At 39.1% G+C, this 23,271-nt stretch overlaps 1 protein-coding gene across 3 annotated transcripts in view; it reads left to right on the top strand.

Annotated features, from left to right (window-relative positions):
* Positions 1–23,271, top strand: part of Phf8 (PHD finger protein 8) — a 167,673-nt gene that overhangs the window by 51,451 nt on the left and 92,951 nt on the right. For 2 of the 3 annotated variants that reach the window (XM_004647576.3, XM_023707823.1), the window contains 6 exons: positions 2,009–2,096; positions 2,434–2,540; positions 8,164–8,255; positions 15,863–15,952; positions 17,752–18,054; positions 18,822–18,925. In XM_004647576.3, coding sequence (XP_004647633.1) covers positions 2,009–2,096; positions 2,434–2,540; positions 8,164–8,255; positions 15,863–15,952; positions 17,752–18,054; positions 18,822–18,925 — 784 coding nt within the window. The remainder of the gene's footprint in view (positions 1–2,008; positions 2,097–2,433; positions 2,541–8,163; positions 8,256–15,862; positions 15,953–17,751; positions 18,055–18,821; positions 18,926–23,271) is intronic. The other variant, XM_004647577.2, reaches the window with a different exon arrangement.

The following is a 23,271-nucleotide window of genomic DNA, read 5'->3' as shown; positions in this document are numbered from 1 at the left end:
TTCTTTTTTTATTTCAGAAAAGAATTACGCTCTGATTTCCTCTATATCTTTCTGCTGTTGCCTATTTACTATCGACGCTATTAATTCATGCACTTGAGCCGAGCTAGTATCCTCCGCACTTGTTCTGGGTGGGCTCTGGGTTTCTTCCATATGTTTCTGCATTTCATTCTTTAGTGCAGATGTTATTAATTCTGGGATTTCTTTTTTCATTTCCAATCTGAGGTCTTCTACATCTTTCTGCAGCTGTTTCTTTATTTCAGAAGCCGTTGATTCATTGCTTTCAGTTGTGTGATTTCCAATTTTTTCTGTGTCAGTGATCTCTGCACTTGTTACGGGTGGGGCTCGGTTTCTGAGGTTGCATTTTGTTCCTTCTCGCCATTTTGTGTAGCACTGTCTTCTGCCCTTTGTTGTAGATCTTTGCTGTAGTTATAACCTTCGCACGTACTAAAGTTCAGGTGCAGCTCTACAAAGTTTGGACTTATCCAGCTGCGTATGGCTTGGTTCTGGCTGCTGTGCTCAGCTCCTTCCCACTGCTGCCCTTGAGGGTGAATATGTTGTGCCCCTGTGGCAAGGTGTTGTGCTCCTGGACTAGCTGGGTGGATCTATCCTCTACACTCTCTGCAGGGATTGCAGCTGCAGGGTCACACCTCAGGCATGTATGCCAGGCCTGAGCTATGCCTGGAGGGGGCAAGGTGAAGTAGGGCAAAGAGGAAGCTCTCCCACACACTCACTGGACCTGGGCTAAGACTGGTTCCGGGGGTTCCTGGAACTGGGCAGAAAATCCTACTCGGCGGGCGGGGTGGGGGAGGCACTGCAGAGTGGTGGGGGTCGGCCCAAGGGGCTGGGAGAGGGTCAAGCCCACGCTGCGCCTTGGCTGGGACTGGTCCGCTGTCGCAGGGTAGCAGGAAGCTCTCTGCACACTCCTGATTTTTTTTTTGAAACAGGGTTTCATTATGCATTTCAGGCTTGCTTTGAACTGACTTTGTAGCCCAGGCTGGCCTCAAACTTGAAGTGATCATCCTGCCTTAGGCTCCCAAGTGCTGGGATTACAGGCATATTCTACCATGCCTGACCTATTTGTTGTAATTTTTTCGTTGTTGATATTACACATATGTGATATTGTCATAATCTGTTGGTATTTATGTTTTAGTAGTTTGAAGGAAATGTTTTGGCTTCTCATTCTCTTGAGTCTCAAGGTGCTCAAGGAATCTCTAGACAACACCTAGGGAACAGGTAGTGTGAAAAACCAGCTTGTTGTGCTACAGCAGCCAATTTGATAGATAATGGGTGGAGAAGAAATTAATATGGAAGAAATTTTAAAAAATATGTCACAGGAAGGTGATAAAAGTCAAGGAATATAATTTTGTTCCAACTGGGTTTAAGCTCTATAATCAAAACTGTTCAAGAAAATATTTCTCTAAGAAATGGCACATCCAACCCAGGCCTGTCGAGCACAAAACCTCCTTTTGCTCAAGTTAGAATTAGAAGGAGTAGTTATGGCAAGGAGATGATGTGCTTAAAAAATGAGAGGATAGTTAAGGCAACAGAGTGATTTTTGAAGTGGACCATATGGAAGTGGAATAAGTTCATTAACCCCAGAAGTAGTTGATTCAGTTCAGATTTATAATGATGGCAGACTAGGGGGTGTTGGTATAGAGGAAGAGCCAAGAATGTTATTTTGCACTGCCAATCTGTGTGTGTGTGTGTGTGTGTGTGTGTATGTGTGTGTATGTGTGTTTTGCTGGGAAATAAACCTAGATACTTTTGCATACTTGAGCCCTTTTTTGTTTTAAATTGTGATATAGAATCTAAGCTTTCTAGACTTTGCCTGAACTTGTAGTCCTCCTGCCTTAGCCTCCCAGAGCACTAGGGTTACATGTGAATGTCACTGTGTCCAGCTTCAGACTAACTGTTCTGAAGAAGTTGAGGCTGAGCTAAATAGGCACTGGCGTTGTTGAGAGGAAGTAAGGCTCAGTGCCGAGTCTAATTTTGCCTTGTTATACTGCAGGATGGATTCATGCTGTGCTGACCCCTGTGGACTGCCTTGCCTTTGGAGGGAACTTCTTACACAGCCTTAACATTGAAATGCAGCTCAAGTAAGTCCTGAAATTGGCCATTCCTGTCTGCTAATTCTTAGTATCTCCTCTAGACTAAGGAGTGCAGCGTAGTAGGAGGCAAGACAATTAAAAAGGAATGGTTCGTGCTTCATGCTGATGTTTAGTTTGGGGATTAACAACTTTTCCTCATTTAGTAGTTATGTGATTTTGGCAAGTCATACAAGCTTTGAGTTTAAAACTTCCTAATATATTAAACTAGCATCTCACAAGATCATTGTCAGGATTGGTAATAGTGGTTGCCTAGTGTCCAGAATAGTAACTGATACACATAGAAGATACTCAGTAGATAGATCCTTGTCATTTCTCCTCCTTTCAGAGCCTATGAGATTGAGAAGCGACTGAGTACAGCAGACCTGTTCAAATTCCCCAACTTTGAGACCATCTGTTGGTATGTGGGAAAGCACATTCTAGACATCTTTCGAGGTATGGAGCTCTTTGTGAGTTGTTCCTTTTTCCCTGCTTCCATTTAGGGATGGGGGATAAATAAAGGGAGAGGGAGGATTGCTATATAAGTATCACCTTAGAGATCTACTCATGTGTAGCAAAACATCATGTTTTATACTTTAAATATGTACAGTAAAAATGTTACTATTTAAAATGTCTATTATTTTCTCTTTTTATACTTTCACCCACTTTTTTTCCCTGTATCATCCATAACTTCTTTTTAACAAATTTAAAAATTTTTATCAATACATGGTTGCAATTCATTTAGTTTACAGTTATCTTGGTGAGTGGTTACATGTACATAGTACAATTTTTTTTAAATCCCTTTCTCCTTCCCTCCCCTCTCCCTTGCTCCTTTCTCAGGTTCCCCTATTTGCATTTTCATATTTGTTAATATTATTTGTCTTAGCTCATATTATGACATACAGTGTTTACATTAATTTGTGTTAATAAGTTTCTGTATGTGGCACATCTTTATTTCTCTCATTTTCCATTCCCTTCCTCACTCCTTGCCCTTGTTCTTTTGGACCACTTCCCTATTATAAGAGATCCATCTCCTTGGCTTTCCTTGTAGCCCTCCTTTTTCTCTAATTTTGGTCTGCAAACTTAGGTTGTTACCCATCCAGAAGACAAGCTTATTGTTATTATCAAATGATTTGGGCTATCAATCTTAACCTCACTATCTCACTGCATTTCAAACATCTTAGGCATAATAAGGAACAGGTATTTTTCATCAAGTATTGATATGTTGAACTTTAAGTCCCTACATAATATGATAAAAAAAAACATTTAAAAATTAGATTATATTTTACAAATAGGATAAAGAATTCTATGCTTCTCATGTTTGCACATAAGTCCAAAAATCTCACCATATACAACCTTGAAGCAGGACAGTCCCACAATATTTCTGGGGAGGTTTTTGTATCCCCAGTTCTGTTCTATTCATCCTCGTGTCTGTTTCTGTTCCAGTACTATGCTGTTTTTTCACTAATGCTTTGTGGTACAGCTTGAATTCAGGTACAGCTGTGACACCTGCTTTGCGTTTATTGCCCAAAATTACTTTTGCTATTGTGAGCCTCTTCTGGTTCCATGTTAATTTTAGGATTATTTTCTCTAAATCTGTAAAGTGTGCTTTTGGTATTTTTAGGGGAACTGCATTGAATCTGTCGAACAGTTTTGAAACTATGGCCATTTTGATCTTTCCATTTTCTGATGTCCTTTTCAATCTCATTTTTCAGAATACTGTAATTTTCTTTTCTTTTTTTGTTTTTAATTTTCTTTGTAGAGTTCTTTTACTTCCTTGATTAATTCCTAGTTACAGTATTTTATATTTCTTGAAGCAACTGTGAATTGTACTGTTTTCATATTTCTCATCTTGTTCATTGCTAGTATATACAAGTGCTCATGACTTTTGTGTGTTGATCCTATACTGTGCTACTTTGCTGAAGTTGATTATTCTAAGGGATTTCTGGTGTTCTTTGGGTCTTATATGTAGAGTGTTATGTCACCTCTGATTAATGATAGTTTGAGTTCGTTCTTTTCTGTATGTATCCCTTTTGTTTCTTTTTCTTGCCTAATTGCTCTGGTTAATGTGTCAAGTACATCTGTTAAATACAACAGATGATGGTGGACATCCTTGTCTTGTTCCTAATTTTAGGTAGAATGCTTTTAATTTTCCACATTTAGTATGATACTGGCTATTGATTTGTGTTAAATAGCCTTTATTATATGGTCCTTCTATACCTGTTTTCTTGAGGGTTTGTATCATGAAGGAGTGTTGAATTTTGTTAAAAGCCTTTCCTGCATCTATTAATATGATCATATGGATATTGACCTTTCCTATCCTTGCATCTCTGGGATGAATCTACATGATATATCATCTTTTTGATAATATGGTGCATTCTGTTTGCCAGTATCTTGTTGAGGATGTTTTGCATCTGTGTGAGTTAAAAGGTTAGCGTATAGTCTCTTTTTAATTGGGTCTTTATTTGGTTTTGGGATCAGGGTGATGCTGGCTTCCATAAATGAAGAGCTTGAGGAATATATATATATATATATATATATATATATTTATTTATTCCTTAAGAGTTTTATAGAATTCAGCTTTGAGTCCCTCAGATTCTTGTGTTTGTTTAGGTGGTAGATTCTTCATTACTGAGTTAATGATGTAATTGCTTGCTATTGGGTTGCTATGCATATTTATGTCTTCTTAGGTTATTTTTTGTGGTTTATAAGTCTAGGAATCTGTCCATTTCTTCAAAATTTAGCAGTTTGTTGGTGTATAATTTTTTGAAGTAGTTTCTTCAGGATTTTGACATAGTTGTGATTTAACCATTTTTATTTCTAATTGCATTGATTTAAGTCTTTAATCTCTTTTTCTTGGTGAGTCTGGCTGAAGGTTTGTCTATTTTTGTTACTGTTTTAAAGAAGCAGCTCTTTAATTTATTGATTTGTTTTTCATTGATTTCTTCTGTTATCTTTATAATTTGCTTCCTTCAGTTTGGGGCTGCAAGTATCTTTAAAGATTTTTCATGAGGTTATTTATTTCGATTTTCTCAGTGTGATTATTAAATGTAATGAAATTTCCTCTGAGAATTTCTTTCATAATGTCCTAGAGATTTCATTGAGGTCTTTAGTCATTGTCATTGTCATCCAGAAATTTTTGAATTTCTTTGTGATCCATTGCCTGTGTAGGTGTATGTTGTTAGTTTTCTAGGAGCTTTTGCCTTTTCTGAAATTTCTTCTGTCATTGATTTCTATTTTCATTGCATAGTGGTCTGATAGTATGCATAGGATAATTTTAGTTCTTTTACATTTACTTAAGCAGGTTTTTTAATTTTTTTTGCAGTACCAGGGATTGAACTCAGGACCTTTCTACTGAGCTATCTCCCCGGCCCCTTAAGCAGGTTTTGGGATTAAAACATGATCTATTTTTGAAAAAGTACTATGTACTGTTTAAAGGAAGCTATATGGTTATTAGAACTTGTTTATAGGGAGGACAGTAAGCTAGATAAGATATGGAAGAGCCAAAGGCTTACAATGGGGAGGGTCAAGGAATTACATTAATCAAGATAGGAGTAGCTATGAGAGGGGCTAAGTATGATAAATTTAAAAACTTGGAGATGGAGTTTATATGTTTGGAAAAAAAATAAAGACATAGTTAATATTGTCTTGAGGGTTTGCGGTGAAGAAAGTACATAAAGAGCTGAGATGAGGGACAGAACCTAGACACATATAAGATTAGAGCCAATAAAACAAGTATACAAGAGTAACAGCTTAGTATACATACAAAATTATAAAAGAACATGAGCCCACATTATTAAATAACTTGAGAAATATACAGAAATTAAAGCTAATATGATGACAATGGGAACACAGATTAGATATTCCAGTGAGACATTGCGTATGTGATTCCCAAGTAGCTTCTTTGCCACAGTGAGTGCTAACACCCCAGTTACTCTTCTAATTCCTCCATTGCAAAACTGAGGTTACCTCAGACTCAGGACCGCTCTGCTTGGTTGCAGGCATTTTTGCAGTTTGATGCAGTCCATGTACTTGGGTTAGGAACTCTTGCTGTCCCTCCCCTGGGTGTGATGATGGATTTGGCAGACAGGTTCACTGGCTCTAGTTTGTTCACTAAGTCAGGATTATTCCTATGCAGTCAATTAAACTACAGCAGTAACAGGATAATCTGTTACAGTGGTATCTATCAGGGCTATTTGAAAAATATAGCATAAAACTCTGTTTTGGGTCTCTGTTTAGCAGTGGGAACACAGCACCAATGTGAGCCTCCAATCCTGTGTAACTCAGGCAGGAATTGGTACCTCATTACAGAAACTGAATCCAGCCCTGACCTCTCAGCATGACTCAACTCCAGTCTGTTCTTCAACTGCTAGCAGTCTCCCATGACTGTCCTCCCCTTATCCATTTTGGGAACTTGGCAGTGTGAAGCCACCACCAAGGGGCTGATCTGGGATTAAGATTGAAATACCCAGCCCTTCTCCATAATGGCACCCTCACTAGAACCTGCTCCAAGAGCTGTGTTTTGAGTTGCTTGAATTTTCACCTGCTAGTGTTTCTGGAGGGCTGCTGGAGAATCAAGAGTCTCAGTGCTCTAGCACTCACTGCTCCATTTTGTCTCCTTCCATAACTTCTTGAAACTGCTAGTCTGTTTTCATCTCTGAATTTGTCATTTAAAGAATATATGTAAATGGAGTCTTACTCTGTGTGATCTTTGGAAATTTCCTTTTTTATTTAGCATTATATACAGAAGGGAATGAATTAACTCTTTGTGTTTAATCAGCATGTCTGAGAAAATTGAATCTCCGTGGAATTATCCCTATTTCTTGCCAGTTAAAGTCAGAAACTCAGTCTGGACTAGTCTTAAGAGTTTCCTGGTTGTGCTTCCCAAGGGAATAAGGCCCATTCCTGACCACCCTGGCATCCTTGCATTAGTTACTAAGTATTAGCCCAGATAGAGGCCAGTATGCTAGGTTTTAACTTTCTTGTTCATGTCTGAGATAGAGTAAGTCCTTTGTTTTGGACAGAGACTTATTTTTAAAGGTGACTTAGCCAGGAGGAACCAGTATGTCGGAGTTACAAAGAAACTTAGACTCCTTTGAGTACAAACTCCTACTAAATATGTCAAGCCCTTATACTGCCATCAGCTAGGCTGTCACTTTAGTATCTGATCAGAAGCTAGATAGCTAACTGATCACTACCTGTTCTGAAGAACAGCTTAGTTTTGTTAAATATACTTCAGTAGAGCCTAAATCTGAATGTTAATAATAATTAATAAATCTGACTTCCCCCTGAAATGAGACAGAACATAACCATTTATCTATGTATGTATGTATGTATGTATGTATGTATGTGGTACCAGGGATCAAACTCAGGCCCTTGCACTTGCCAGGCAGGTGCTTATGCCACTGAGCTATCTCCTGGTTCCATCTTCTGTATTAACTTTCCTTCAAGTCTGTGAAAATTAAAATCATAGTCCTCCTATTCTCAGTTGGAGACCCTATTTATTTATTTATTTATTTATTTATTTTTGGTGGAACTGGGGATTGAACTCAGGCCCTTCTGCTTGCCAGGCAAACGCTTATTCTACTAAGCCATCTCCCCGGCCCCATTTGTAGGTTTTTTTTTTTTTTGCATAACTGGGGATTCAACTCAGACCATTGTGCTTGCTGGGCAAGTGCTTATTCTATTGAGCCATCTCCCCAGCCCTAGAGGCAGAGTAATGCAAGAAAAGGAGTATAGCTGTCAGACTTAAATAAACATGGTTTTAGTCTTGCTTTTGGTACTCAACTGCATTTGTGAGTGGTTGATTAAAACTATTTCATGTTGGAGCCTCAGCTTTATGAACTCTAAAATGAAGACAGTAATTTCTGGTCTATGAATTTGTCATGAGGATTAAATGAAATAGTTGTCAGGTGCCTAGTGGGCAATAGGTTCTCTGTTTGCAAACCGTGTTAGAATTATGAGATCTAGAGTTGTGCTCAGAACTCTGAGCATATGTTCTGTTACTTTGCAAAGATAACAACTTACTCACTTCCCTTGTATGGCTTCATTGACATTCTTTTCTTCTTTCTCCCTTTAGGTTTGCGGGAGAACAGGAGACACCCTGCTTCCTACCTAGTCCATGGTGGCAAAGCCCTGAATTTGGCCTTTAGAGCCTGGACAAGGAAAGAAGTAACTATTTTTTTTTCTTTTCTTTTTGATTTTTAAGACAGGATCTTGCTATGTAGTTCAAGCTGGCCTTGAATTCACTATGTAGCCCAGGCTGGCCTTGAACTCCAAGCAATCCTCCTGCCTCCACCTCTCAAGTGTTGAGATTACAGGTATATCCATCATACCCAGCTAAAAAGTAAATATTATTTCCCTGTCTCCTCAGGAGGTCTACTGTCCATAGGCGTTGGCTTTGGTAGAAGTTTTGGGGAGCAAAAAGACCAGAGGCTTGTGGGCCACTGGATGAAGAATGGAAAACTAGACTAAAATTCTTTGGATTATATTTTTAAACCTTTTCTTCTCTTTATGTCTTTTTGAGATAGGGTCCAACCATATGGTTCAGGCTGGTTTTGAACTCAAAGTGATCCCCTTGCTCAGCCTCCTGTGTTCTGGGATTACAGGCATACCCACCAGACCCTGCTTAAACCTTTTTTTTCTTGTATGCTGCATATTGGGTTTTGTTTCTTGATCCATTCTGTCCATCTGTATCTTTTGAGTGGAGAATGGAAACCATTCACATTTAAAGTTTTTATTTAAAGATACTTTTTTTTCCCTATCATTGCTTTATTTTCTTCTTGCTGATTTTCTCCTTTCTGGCTAACTGCTCACTCTGCTTGGTGCATTCATTCTATTGCACTTTTTGGCGTTATTCCTTTATCTCTTTCTTTTTTTTAATTTTTTTTATTTATTTGTGTGTGTGTGTGGCCAGCTCAGCCCACCAGGGGGCGGGGCTGGCTGGCATGTGGTGCTGGGGGATTGAACTGCGGTCCCTGTGCTTTGCTAAGCTCGTTCTAAGTAGGTGCTTTAGACCACTGAGCCATCTCTCCAGTCCCTCATTATCGCTTTCTAAGATGTTCTTAAAATTTTTGTATTGTTGCTTTGTTCTTCATGAATTTCTTCAGGTGCTCTTTTTCAAGGAAAGACCTTATTTCTTCATCCATTTTGAAAAATAGATTTGCAGTATATATTTGGGTTGGAAGTTGTTTTCTATTAGAGCTTGGAAGACTTTACTGCCATCCTTCCTGGCTTTTAAGGTTTGTGTTGAAGTCTGCTGTAATTCCAATGGATTTACTTTTATGATTCATTGAATTTCTCTTGCAGCTTTTAAGATTCTGTCCCTTGTTAGACTTTTGGTTTGATTCTGATGTAACATGGAGAGGTTCTCTTCTGATCATAGCTATTTGGAGTCCTATATGCATCATTTATCTGTGTGTTTAATCTTTACTTATATTTGGAAAGGTTTTTGTGTGATTTCTTTCTTTCTCCCCCCTGCCTTTTTTTTGAGACAGGGTTTCACTATATAGTTCAGGGTGGCCTTGAGCTCACTTTGTAGCCCAGGCTGGCCTGAACGCAGTGCTCCTCCTGCCTCAGCCTCCCAAGTGCTGGGATTAAAGGTGTATGCCACCGCACCAGCCTTTTGTATGATTTCTGCAAACAGGTTTTTTTATGTCCTTTGTGCTATCTTCTGATTTTTCTTTTTCTTGTGACAAGCTTAGCTGTGTAGTTCAGGCTGGGCTTGAACTCACTTTGTGCCAGGTAGCCTTGAACTCACAGCAATCCTCCTGCCTCAACCTCCTATGTGCTGGGATCACCCCTAAGCATGGTTTGTCTTCTGATTTTTCACTCACTCTAATTAATCTTTTTTTTAAAATGGTAGCAAAGTTTTATCAAAGGTAGGGAAAGAATCAGGCTTTACAGAGTAATTGAGGGCCAGTTAAAAGCAGGAAAAGAAATACACCCTACTGTTTGAGGGCAGGTCACCATGCAAGATTTAACACAGTGGCCAGTCTTACTTTCCTTTGCATCATCTAGCAATGTTGGGTACATTATTCATGTTTTCATTTTAAGATAACTCTCAATAATTGTCTTGGAAATCATCCCTACCTTCCAGTTCTGATATTCCAACCTGCATTGGCTGTTTCTACTGCCCATACTTTTCAGTAGAGTTTTTAATCTCCTGCATTTCTGAGAAGCTTTTCATGGACTCTATTTCTATAGTAAACTGGACATTCATGTTTTGTATCTTTTTTTCTGCTCTGCTAGCTATTTATTAGTGTTTTCATAAGCTCCCTGGTTGTCTTAATACTTTTATTAATTTTTTAGTGATATCTTCTGTGATTTCATGGAATAGCTCATCAATCTGTTTTTTAATCTCCTCTGTTATCCTTTTGAATAATTTGGGTGTGTAACTTTTGTCTTATTCTCCCTTGATGCCCCTAGAATTGGGTTTGGGGGGAATGTAGAGTTTATGGTGGCATTTTTATTTTGACTTGTCTAATTTTGTTATGATTGTTTTCTCTTTGTTTTGTTTTGTGCTTAGATTTGCAGGACAAAGACGTTGTCCCTAGCATTGAGATTTCTGTACTTAGTCTGCTTTTCAGTAATACACGCTGGGTCTGCTCAGGGTTTTGCCTCTGTCCCAAGATCTGACTACCTGTGTTAATTTGGGAGGTGAGGATGTAGTGCATTTGACCTAATACACTCTTCTCTGGGAATGGATCACAGTATTGATAATGTCACAAAGGTATTTCAGGTGTTGGCATATAGAGAAAACTCATAAATAACAACAATTATGCAACTCTGGCAGTGTCAAGCAAATGAACAGCAGTAATAGTATGCAAGACAATTTGGATATTGATCTACCATAAGAACTAATGGTATACCACCCTTAACTAAAGAAAAATCCACAACTATAGTATAAACAGTGAAACAACCTTGATATTTACATATAGCAAATATATACTAAATGTAACAACTATGTCAGCAGAGACTGGGCTTGGTGGCACAATCCTGTAATCCCAGCACTTGGGAGGCTGAAAACAGAAGAATCACTATGAGTCCAATCTATGTAGTGAGACTCTGTAGACCCTGTACTAAATATATAAAAATGAAAGAATTTAGCAATAAGACCATAGTGTTAACTTTCTTAACTTTCTTTCTAAACATTAATAAAAATGCCGTTAAAGTAGTAAACATGTAAGGGGTTTGGAATTGGAGAATGCAAGAGGAAAAATTTGAAGAATAGTAGGCGATGAGGAGGAAAGAGAAGTGAGACCTAGGAATCTATTAAGAAGTAGAACCCTGGTCTGCTGTGCCAGCCCCACCCCTGGGGCACACTGAGACTGTGATTGAGACTGGGCATGGTGGTGCGTTCCTGTAATCCCAGCACTTGGGAGGCTGTAAACAGGAGGATCACTATGAGTCTGATCTAGTAGTGAGACCCTGTAGAACTTCCCCTAAAATACAAAAAAAAAAAAAAAAGAAGAAAGAAAGGCAAAAGGCAGGAAAGAAGAAAAAGAAAACAAAATGAAGATAAAGCTAAAAGGAAAAAGAAAAAAAATGGGGGGGCGGGGAAGAAGAAAGAATAAACAAGGAAGGACAAAAGAAAATTCCCCAGATCCCAGTAATCCAGTGAAGAAGAAAGAATGGAAAAAAAAGAGTCCAAATACAGGAAAAAAAAATTCTCAGTACTTTATTTATTTGTTTGTCTATTTTGGAGACAAGGTCTCACTATGCTATTCGGGTTGGGCTTGAACTCACTATGTAGCCCAGGCTGGCCTCAAATTGGGATTCTATGTGTGTGCTACCACCCTGGCCTTCTCTGTACTTTTGAGTGAGTGATTTTCCTTCTAGATCTATAGTTTTGTAATCTAGCAGTTCGTGGTTTTCTCTGCCTAGCCTTATGGCCTGTGGCTTTGTGAGGTCCCTATCCATTTCAAAGGACCCTCTTTTAGTCCAGGCTAAACAGTGGATAAAGAAGGCAATTAAACCTCAGATATATGGAGGGCGTAGGCAGCAGAACAAAGGTTCTGGTACTTAATTTTGGTACTTTCAGAACCAGCACAACTCAAGCCTGACATTGCCGCCCACCTTGTGCTTTTCCCAGCCCAAGCTCAGAGCCCTCAGGGATTCTTTTTTCTGCTTATTCCATGTCCAAAACTGTCTTGTAATCACTGTGGGAGGATAAGCCGTAGTAAAGACATCCCCCAGCTGGTCTGAGTTTTAGGTTTATACGATCAACCCCTTCCTGGAATGATGCCCCACCAAGAACCCTCCGGAAACATGGCAAGTGCTTGTTCTAAGACCCCTACCTAGCTGCTCCATGCTGTTTTGAGGGTGGAGAGTCTAGTTTGTTTCTCAGCGTTGTGATCTGTCTCGAATTTTGTATAGATCTTAATTTTCTTGTCAGTTCCTTCTTGAGTCCCATTGATTTGCTTCTCTTTATTTTTTCTCCTAGTTGTTACTTGCCAGTGTTAGAATTCCACATCTCAGAGAGCATGAATGTTTCTGTTGCTCACCACTTTACCATCTTGATTCTCTCTAAACCCATCTTTCTGATTATGAAAAGTAATACATATTTACTCTTGAGAATTAAAAACATACAGGAGAGGGCTGGGCATGGTGAAGCACACCTGTAATTCTAGCACTTGGGAGGCTGAGGCAAGAAGATTGTTGGGAGTTTGCCCTCTTCCAGCTATAAAGTGTATTCAAGGCCAGCCTGAATTACATAGCAAGATACTGACTGCCCAAAACCAAATAAACAACAAAGAATATGAAAAAGGAAAGTCATCTTTAATTTTATTTATTTTTAATCAGATTTTATTGGTGTATTTTATATGCGAAATCTTTAATTTTAACTCATAAGAAACTATCATTAATGTTTGGGTATACTTCCTTCTGGTATTTTTATGTGCATTTAAATAATGTAATTGTTGTTGCATTGTACATTCCATTTTGTATCTGAATGTATTAGCTTATCTTAATTTTCTTGTATTCCCAGAATTCTCCGTGTGTGTGTGTGTGTGTGTGTGTGTGTGTGCGTGTGTGTGTGTTTTTGTTTTTTTTTTTGTATTTTTTAGGGAAGGGTGTACAGGGTGTTTAGGGTCTCACTACTAGATCAGGCTCATGGTGATCTGCCTGTTTACAGCTTCCCAAGATCTGGGATTACAGGTGCGTGCCACCACGCCCAGTCTCAATTGCCTTCTCACCATGCCCTGGGGGCAGGGCTGGCACAGCAGGCCTGGGAATGGAACCCCAGCCCCTGTGCCTGCCTATAGGTACTTTAATCCTCGGAGCTATTTGGCTGGCCCCTCCGTAAGTGTTTAGTAGTTATGTAATACCATTTTTCTTGAAAGTACCATCTTTTCCTATCCACTTGCTTATTTTTGCTTCCTTTATATATGTTTATTTGTAGAGATGTAGCTATAAAAAATTATACAGTAAATAGTTGTATGCACCAGTGTTTTTCACTCATCTCTTGGTTGTTCTTTTAGGATAGATTCCTTTAAGAGAAATTACTAGGTTAAAGTTTATGAAAAAACACATTGCATACTATAAAATTTGGCTTTTTGGAAATGTACTGATATCCACCTACCCAACTAAATACTAAACTAGCATAAAAGAAAATAAGAAAGCTGTCTGTCTCCTTACTTGGAAAGATCTCTAGAACTTGTCAAGTATAGGTGCGGAACCCTGTGTATGTAGCATGTTACATTATATATCAAAAAGAAACAAGAATTATATTTGTGTGTGCTTATCACACAATCTGGAGGCAAGCAAATACCAATGAAAGTGCCTGTCGGGGTAGGATGCTGGGCCTGATGTCAAGTCAGAGACGAGAGTTATTTTTTTAATATATGTTTGATTTTTTTTATCTTTTATTTATGTCTTTGAGGCAGGTTTTCAATATGCAGTTCAGGCTGTCCCTGAACTCACTTTGTAGGCCAAGCTGACCTCAAACTCACAGTGATCCTCCTGCTTCAATCTTTCAAGTGCTGGGATTTTGTTTTGTTTTGTTTTGTTTTTGGCGGAACCGGGGATTGAACTCAGATCCTTGCGCTTGCTAGGGAAGTGCTTATTCCACTGAACCATCTCCCTGGCCCCAAATATCTGACAGCTTTCTCTCTCTCTTTTTTTTTTTTTTTTTTTTTTTGGCAGAACCGGGGATTGAACTCAGGCCCTTGAGCTTGTCAGAGAAGCACTTATTCCATTGAGCCATCTCCCCAGCCCCTTGGGGGTCATTTTGAGACAGGGCTTTCCTATGTAGTTTATGCTGCTGCCTTGAACTCACTTTATAGCTGAGGCAGGCCTCAAATTCACAGTGATCCTCCTGGCTCAGCCTCCTGAGGCATTGAGACATCACACCTGTCTTGTTGTTTGATTTTTGATCCATGTGCATGGATTATCTTTTCAAAGTATTAAAGTTTAAAACACAAGTTTTAGCTAGGTGTGGTGGCACACAGGTTTTACCAATACATATTCAGGGTTGAGATATCCTACAGATTCCTTTGTTGCATACATTGACCTAAGGGGAACTTTCATTCACTACAGACTAACCCATGCAATCTCTCTGTTTCCTTTTGCCAACATTTCTCATATTTTTGGATGTCATCTTTTGGGCCTTCTCTTTTTCCTTTGAGTCATGTGCAACTGGGCCTTTGCCTTGGATTCTGTTTTTCCACATCTTTCAAGTGTTCCTAGTTTTTGTATGTTCCTGACTTCTCTCATAAATGAACTTCAGAGTGACTGTGTTCCAGCAACACTGAAATGGAAGTGGTTGGGTGGATCCTAAGCTGTCATGCCCCAAGTTATGAGACCCAGTGACCAAAGAACGGTCTCAAAGGCATGGCCGAAGGAAACAGAAGAGTAGGACAAAATTCTGAGGAGTCCACACTTACAGAAAAAGTTTTTTGTGAAATGCAGATGACTTATATGAGAGGCATTTGTTCCCTTACCATTCCAGAGCACCTGGTATGAGAGGGAAACACTAAGGTTGTCCAACAGGGGTTCTTGATCTTCTACCCAGTCACCAAAATTAATTCCTCATAGATTAAGAAAGTTAAAGGGAAAAAGAAACCAGGAGAAAAAAAGAACAAAATGCTGTAAAATTTACTAGTCCTTTAGACACAGAAATGATGTGGAAGGTGTTAGAAGAAATCACAAAGAAAAACCTTGGAAACATCAGAAGGATAGCAAACAAGTTAAAAGAGACACAACTCTGGGTAGCTGTTGTGTTAGCTGTGGATCTGTAGCTGCTCAACCAGCACTTTCTGTCTTTATGTGTGCAGGGCCTGGTTTATCCCCATTAACCTCCCTGAAGTCATTGATTTCATAAGGGTTGTAAAGTGAATTCCTCATACCTCTTATGTGTCCTTTACCAGATAATATTTGGCAGATAGTTTTTCTTAGTCTGTGGCTTGTGTTAAAGCTGCAAAGTTTTTCCAAATTTTTTATTTTTGCTAAGTTTATTTTATTAGCTTTTTCTTTCTGGTTCATGTTATTTGTGTTTTAAAACATCTTTGCCTAAACAAAAGTCACAGAGGTTTTTTTCCTCTTTCCTAAAGGATTTATAGTTTCAGGTATTTACATTTAGATCTGTGATCTATTCTGTATGTGCTGGGAGGCAGGGTACAAAATGAATCAAGGTTCTTTTTTGCCTGTGGATATCTAAATGATCCAGTGGCAGTTGTTGAGAAGATCTCCCTTTTTTCATTAAGCTGTTTTTCAGTGTTTGTTGAAAATTAGTTGTTCATGTATGTGTGAGCTTATTTCTTATGTCTCTTGTTTGACAGGCTCTGCCAGACCATGAGGATGAGATCCCGGAGACAGTACGGACTGTACAACTCATTAAAGATCTGGCTAGGGAGATCCGCTTGGTTGAAGTAAGAAGCATGGTGGGAGGGAAAGCATTTTGGAAGGGCTCAGTACTCAAGTGAGGCCTTTGTAATTGGCATAGAACCTAGGGGAAGGATTGGGACATCTTTGCCCAGGGCCCTGCTCAATTAGTAAGTCATTCACTCAAATTGTTATTATGTGCTTGGACTTTACCACACATTGGGCTAGGCTCTTAGAATACCTAATACAGTGCCTGCCCACAAAGATCTCAGAGTCTAGTAGAGGGCCTTGAGCAAAATTAACCTCCCCGAGCTTGAGTTTCCTCATGTCTAAAATGAGGATAATTGTACCGACTCAAGGATTAAGAAGATTAAATAAAGTCATGTGGATTGAACATTAGATATAATTCTTGGCACACAGGAGATGTTCATGGTTGGTTGTGGTGGTGGGTGGTGGTGGTAGTTGTAGTTGTTGTTATTAATATTTTCACTCAGTCTCTGCGTTCTACAAAATGACAGTTCTCTCAGGTTGAAGATGATTACAAAGCCATGTTCAACAGGTGGCATATACTACGAGGCAGTAAGGTATAGTGGTAAGAGACTCAGAGCAACCTGATTCTGGTTCCTGCTTGGTTACTTGACAACTTTTCAGAGCCCCCATTTTCTCATTTGTAAAATGGGAACCAATTTTACCAACTTTACAGAGCTTTGGTAGGATTAAGAGCTAATATATGTAGAGCCCCTCATACAGTGCCTAGCAGAGTAAGTACTCAATAAATGTGAGCCATTGTTATTAATAGACTTCATGGAAAAGAGAAGCAATCAGTGTGGGCTGGTGAAGTAACAGGCACCAGAGAATAGAATTTGAGGCTATTTAAACTGTTTTTAGCTCAGGAACTGTGAAGGTTCATTTAGTTTCCATGACATACATCCATGCTAGGGTATTCAAGTGAACTACCCATTGCCTGCAGCATGTTTCACTGCCTGAACCTTACAGTGTCTTACCTTCTACCTCATTTTCTTCTACTTTAACTGTTAAAGTTCTTCAGGATTGTTAAAACCCTACTTTTACTCCAGCTCTGCCTACTTAACCCAGTCTTGTACAAACAGAGCTTTGGGCTGGCTTGAAGAGAAATTACAGATAGGTTATATGTGGTCCATTGTCTTTCAAATGTTTTAAAGGAATGGAATCTTGCTTTTCAAATGAGATCTTACATGGAAGCCCAGTATACATAACAAATCAAAGCACAACTGCTTTCAGTAGGATGAAGGTGGGAGGCCTAGCACTCTACTTGTTCCTTTCCTATGTTTTCTATCTGCCTTCAGTCCCTAGGACTTCTCCCAGGAAGCTCAAAAGAACCACCAAATATTTTTGAAATTCACCTTTGCAGTCTGATCCTTTAGTTTTACAAGTGAGTAAACAGAACTCCAGAGTGGTCAAACAACATTCTGTGATGTTACAGAGCTAGGTAGTAGTGAAATTATGACTAGCACTTTTTCCTTTAAAATCCTCTAGTCCTTAGACTTTGAACCACAAACTAGTACTTGATTTTCTTTTTTTGTTTGTTCTATGTCCGCTACTTTTGGAGTCTTTTTCTCTAGTTTTGACAATAGTGCTGGGCTTTTACTTTGCTCGTCTTCTCATTACTTGTCAGTGGCTGGGTAAAGAAATGCCACCCAATATATTCTTGATGACACATTGTGCAAAAACTAGGGTGTGCATATGTGGAGCATCTGCAAGCCACTTCCATGGCATTATCACCAATGCTGGATACAGACCTCTGCTCTTAGCATAGACAGAACCCTTAAGTAAGCTCTAACCCCCTCATGTACTAACGCTCTTGTAGGATATCTTCCAACAGAACGTTGGGAAGACGAGCAATATCTTTGGGCTGCAGAGGATCTTCCCAGCCGGCTCCATTCCCTTAACCAGGCCAGCCCATTCCACTTCAGTATCCATGGCCAGGCTGTCACTGCCCTCCAAAAGTGGTTCAAAGAAGAAAGGCCTGAAGCCCAAGGAACTCTTCGAGAAAGCAGAGCAAAAGGGCAAGGAGAGTTCAGCCTTGGGGCCTGCTGGCCAGTTGAGCTATAATCTCATGGACCCAAACAATCATCAGGCACTGAAGACAGGCTGTTCCCAGAAAGCAAAGGTGGGTGCTGGCCTATGGGTTCAGCCCAACACTTTTGGGTCCCTTGGAAGAGCAAGGATTCAAAAGGACAGGCTATTCTGTACTATTCTCACCTCCCTTAGGGCCCCTGGTGTTTGGCTACCAGTCCCACTCATTTAATAGGCGTTTATTGAGAGCTTTCTATGCTTGGCACTGTGGTAGGTGCTGTGGATGTAACTCTCAAGAGATCTGACAGGCCAGTAAGAAATATAGGCTTAGCTTAAAACAAATGAGTGCAATGAAGTGTTGTGGATGCCACAATTGGGGTATTTTTGGGTCCCTGAGACACAGAGTGGGTTGATTTTTCTGTGGTAGGGGAGATGGTCAGGAACTCTTTTCCAAAAATGTGACACTTGATCTGAATGTTGAAATGTTGGGATGGGAAATGAAATTCTGGAACATTGTATAAGTGTCAGGTTGGAGTTTTGAACAGGTCTTTAAAGGAATCCCTCCCCGGTATACTTTGCCTCAAGATTATGGTGTTTTCCTTGGGAATCTAAAGACGCCCCTGTCCTTTTTTAAGGGAACATGTTTTATAGGATTGACAGTTTTCCCCTGAACCAGCCATATTCTCAACCTACTGTTCCTGCGATATCTGGGAGTGGGGATTGGGTTAGGGAGGTATAGCAGAAGATCTTGTTCAGTGGGTTTTGACAGTGAATTTAGCCATGAAACCAGAGGGAACTGGCCTTCTTGATATTCACCTGGGAATCTTAGACTGGTGACAACTGAGCCTCCTCCTTCTGCAGTTCAGCATGACTGGTACCTGCTTGAATGACTCAGACGATGACTCGCCAGACATGGACCTTGATGGGAGTGAGAGCCCGCTGGCCCTATTGATGGCCAATGGCAGGTGAGGCTAAAAGAAGAAACAGATATCGAAACTGTCAGTAGCATTATGCCACTAAGTTAGGGCACAGAATTGAGATCTAGGAGTGGGGATATAAGCATGGATGGGCTGTACATAGAGCAATCCCCCTAGATATTATCAGATATTGTTTAAATAAAATCACAGTACAGGGAGATGTCTGGAATCTAATTGGTAGTCTTAAGAAAGGGCATTTATAAGTTCCAGAATTTCAGCAAGTTGGTGGAGTTTTACCACTGGTTTTTTAACAAAATATTTAGGATAGATAAGCAGCTACCTTCTATTAGTTCAATGAGAAGAAAGGGTTGGACTAATATTGTTTAGACAAGATAGCATGTCTGCATCTTGTCCTCTGAATAACTACGACGAAGACAAATTGCAATGTATTAATTATTGTAACTGTCCTACTAACCTGTTTTGAAACTATTTCATTGCTATTTTTTCCGCATTAAAATGAATGAAAGGGGAGTCAGGGAGATGGCTCAGTAGAATAAGCCCTTGCCTGGCATGCACAAGGGCCTGAGTTCAATCCTCGGTTCTGCTCCCAAAATAAAAAAGAATAAAAAATTTAAAAAATCATTTTTGTATACTTTTTGTTGTTTTTATTTTATTAGTACATGTTTGTAGTACATAGTGAGTATATTAATTGAATATGCCTTTTGTCTTGTGATTAGATTTTGAAGAATTCCGTGTACCAGCATCTTTGTACAAGTTTGTAAATAAAAAGGTTTAGTGCTCACTACCTCATATTTATAAGTAATTTGAAACATTTTATCAGTAAAGATTAGATAGATAAATTAGGCATTTTGTATGAAATCGAATACTGAACAATTGTTGAAAAGAATGGTGCAGTTGAATATTTGTTGACGTAGATGTCCAAAATATATGTTCTTAAGGGCCAGCCAAATAGCTCAGCATATTAAAGTCCCTGCAAGCAGGTACAGGGGCCACGGGTTCGATCTCCAGGCCTACCCTGCTGGCCCTGCCCCTAGGGCATGCTGAGACAGCAATTGAGACGGGGCATGGTGGTGCATGCCTGTAATCCCAGCTCTTGTGAGGCTGTAAACAGGCAGATCACTACTAGTCCAATCTAGTAGTGAGACTCTGAACACCCTGTAGACCCTTCCCTAAAATCCAAAAAAAGTATATGTCCTTTTTTATTCATTTTAATGAGAAAAAAGATAAAATATCAATGAAACAGTTTCAAAATAGGTTAGTAGGACAGTTACAATAATTAATACATTGCATAATGTTGTCTTCGTAGTAGTCATTCAGAGGACAAGATGTAGACATGATATCTTGTCTAAACAACATTAGTACAAACCTTTCTTCTCAATGAACTAAGATAAAGTAGCTGTATATTTATCCTATCTTGTGCATACATGTGTATGCATTTTTTTCATCAAAGCAGAACGGTATTTTATTTATGCTTTTGGAAAGTTAGTAACATGTGACACAAGGTTTCCTAGTGACTAATAGCTGACTTTTACCAGACAGGATGTTTATCTCAGGACTGAGGTAGCTTGTTTGCTTTAAGTACTGAGATCTAGTCCTGCCTACACACATTTGATCAATATCCTAGCTTCCCTGGCTCCCAACATAGCCACCGTTTTGTTTTGTTTTGTTTTGTTTTGTCAGAGATGTGTGTTCCATTGCAGTTAAAGAAATTGTATTTGGAGAAGTCTTTAAAGGACCTTTTTATACTTGATGCCAGTCCAAAGATTGTAGGTACTTGAATTCAGCAAAATAACCTAATATAGTCCAATAGTCCCTAATAGTAGTGAGTTATCAGCACAGCTGGCAATTGTCCAAAGTTGTTGATTTGAGCCTTTTACAGCTCAGCATATTAGTATGGCTTTACTTTTTACACCTCGTTTTTATACTTTTCTGCTGGATGGTTAAGACCAAGATAAACCAAGATTTATGTAACAAGAATTGTAGCTTTTGTATCTGATAAGGTCAGTCAAATCCCCTCAGGAATTATCCTGAGACCCTGTACCTCAGTTTGCAGATCCTTTGTCAGTGTCAGCCATGTGGATGAGTCATGGCCATTGCCTGACCAATTTGCTCTCTGTGAAAGCCTGAGAGAATGTTTTCTCTCCATGTGACTCTCCTTAGGTGCATTATACATCACTGATCACTTTCCTCTGTGGTCCCATAATCTCCTTTTTTGGGGGAGAGGGGAAAGGGGGATTGAACTCGGGCCCTTGCGCTTGCCAGGGAAGCGTTTATTCTATTGAGCCATCTCCCCAGCACCTCCATAATCTCCTTGATCAGAAAATTTGGGACACCACTTAGTTACAGGATGTCACAGCATAGGTTCTCTTATGTCCTGAGTCCTCACTGACCTTGAAGGGCTTGGGCCAACATATTGGCTATCCTTTTAGCCCATCTATCTCTCTAATTTTTGGTCTGCAAACTTTAGTTGTTAAAGTGACTCATCCACATGGCTGACACTGACAAAGGATCTATAAACTGTGGTACAGGGTTTCAGGGTAAATCCTGAGGGGATTTGACTGACCTTGGCAGATGCAGAAGTTACATTTCTTGTCATATAGGTCTTGCTTTAACTTGATCTTAAACATACAGCAGAAAAGTGTAACCACGAGGTATAAAAAGTAAAGCTATACTAATATGCTGAGCTGTAAAAGGCTCAAGTCTACAACTTCGGACAATTGCCAGCTGTGCTGATGACTCACTAATATTATGGGCTATTGGACTATATTGGGTTATTTTGCTGAATTCAAGAAGAGAAACTTAATGATATTACTATCCTGTAACAGGCAGTTAAGCTTAACATCACTATCTGTCTGAATATCAAACACTTTAGACATAAAATGAAACTATTTTCCAACAACCATAGATATTCTAAAATTTAAATCCCTATAGAATGTTAAAAAAACAATTACACAGTTTTATACAGAAATTTAGAAATCAAACCATATACAACATTGTAGCAGTGTAATCCTATGACATTTTTTCCCTTGTCTCTTACTACCTTTTTTTAAACAAAAATTTACTTTAGAGAGAGCATAGCAATAATTGATATGACATTAGAAGAAGTACGCATTTAGAAGACCAAAATGACAGGTATTTCAAGCATGGTTTTAGTATTACACATTGGTGAGTATATGTCCTTTTTTGTTTTGTTTGAAACAGGGGTGGGCATGCTATGTTCCTGAGGCTAGTGTTGAACTCCTATACTCAAGCTTCCTGAAGAGCTAGAATTATAGGCACATGGCAGTTTCTCGCTTAGGATACATTAAGTGAAAAAACAAGGTTGCCAAATAATATGTAGGAACAGTTCCATTTGTACTCTTAAAAAGGGCACTTGTACACATATGTATGTCTTTGTACATGTAGGAAAGCAGTATAGCCTTTCTGTGTTTTAAAATTTGATTTTTGTAAAGTTTAGACTTCAGTTTGCAAGGTTTAAAATTAAAAGAGTTAAAGAGCACACAGTGAAAAAAATCTTGCTCTCATCTATGTTCCTTTGTTCTTCTCCCCATGGACAACCAGTGTCTATGTTTTCCTTTCAGAGATAAATGTGTTCAGGTAATAAATATATTTGTTGTATATTTTATGCTTATTACACCAATTTTATTTATTTTATTATTTTTTACTAATAAAAATTGCATTTACTTAGCAGTGTTCAGAATGTCAACAAAACAGTTGTAACTTTTTTTGCAATTACAGAGTGATATTCAGTTAATAGAACAATTATTTCGTATAAGCTGCATCAGATACAACTGAAGATGAAAAACTACTGTCCCCATGTATAACTAATTTGTTCTGTGCACCAACAAGAACCAGCTTTACATTTCCATGCCAATTTACAACCCCCATACTGCACCAGGCAAGGTTAGTGGCTACTGAAAATCCACCAGGACAGGACTATCTAAAGACACATTCGGTAGTGTGTTAAGTACCAAAAAAAGACACTGTACAGTTTAAAAACAAATCTTACACTGCCTCACATTTCAATTTTTTTTTCTTCAAAAGGAGTGAGTTGTGTATGGGGGGCGTTAAATGCTTTATAGACAAGAAAAAAAAACTGTACTAGAACCAACTTATTCATCATCATCTTCTTTTTCATCCTCATTGTCCTCTTCATCTTCTTCATCCTCTTCATCCTCATCTTCCTCCTCCTCCTCCTCCTCCTCCTCTTCCTTCTTTTTCTTGCTTTTTCCAGCTTTGACGACTCCCTTTTTTGCTGCATCAGGTTTTCCTTTAGCCCAGTTAGCAGCAATGTCCTTTTCATACTTCTCCTTCAGCTTAGCAGCCTTCTTCTCGTATGGCTGCTTGTCATCTGCTGCAGTACTGTTCCACAT

This window comes from Octodon degus, unplaced genomic scaffold, assembly GCF_000260255.1.
Source record: "Octodon degus isolate 3935 unplaced genomic scaffold, OctDeg1.0 scaffold00314, whole genome shotgun sequence".
NCBI lineage: Eukaryota > Metazoa > Chordata > Mammalia > Rodentia > Octodontidae > Octodon > Octodon degus.
Note: the sequence above shows the minus strand (reverse complement) of the source record. Positions and strands in the feature narration are given on the sequence as shown.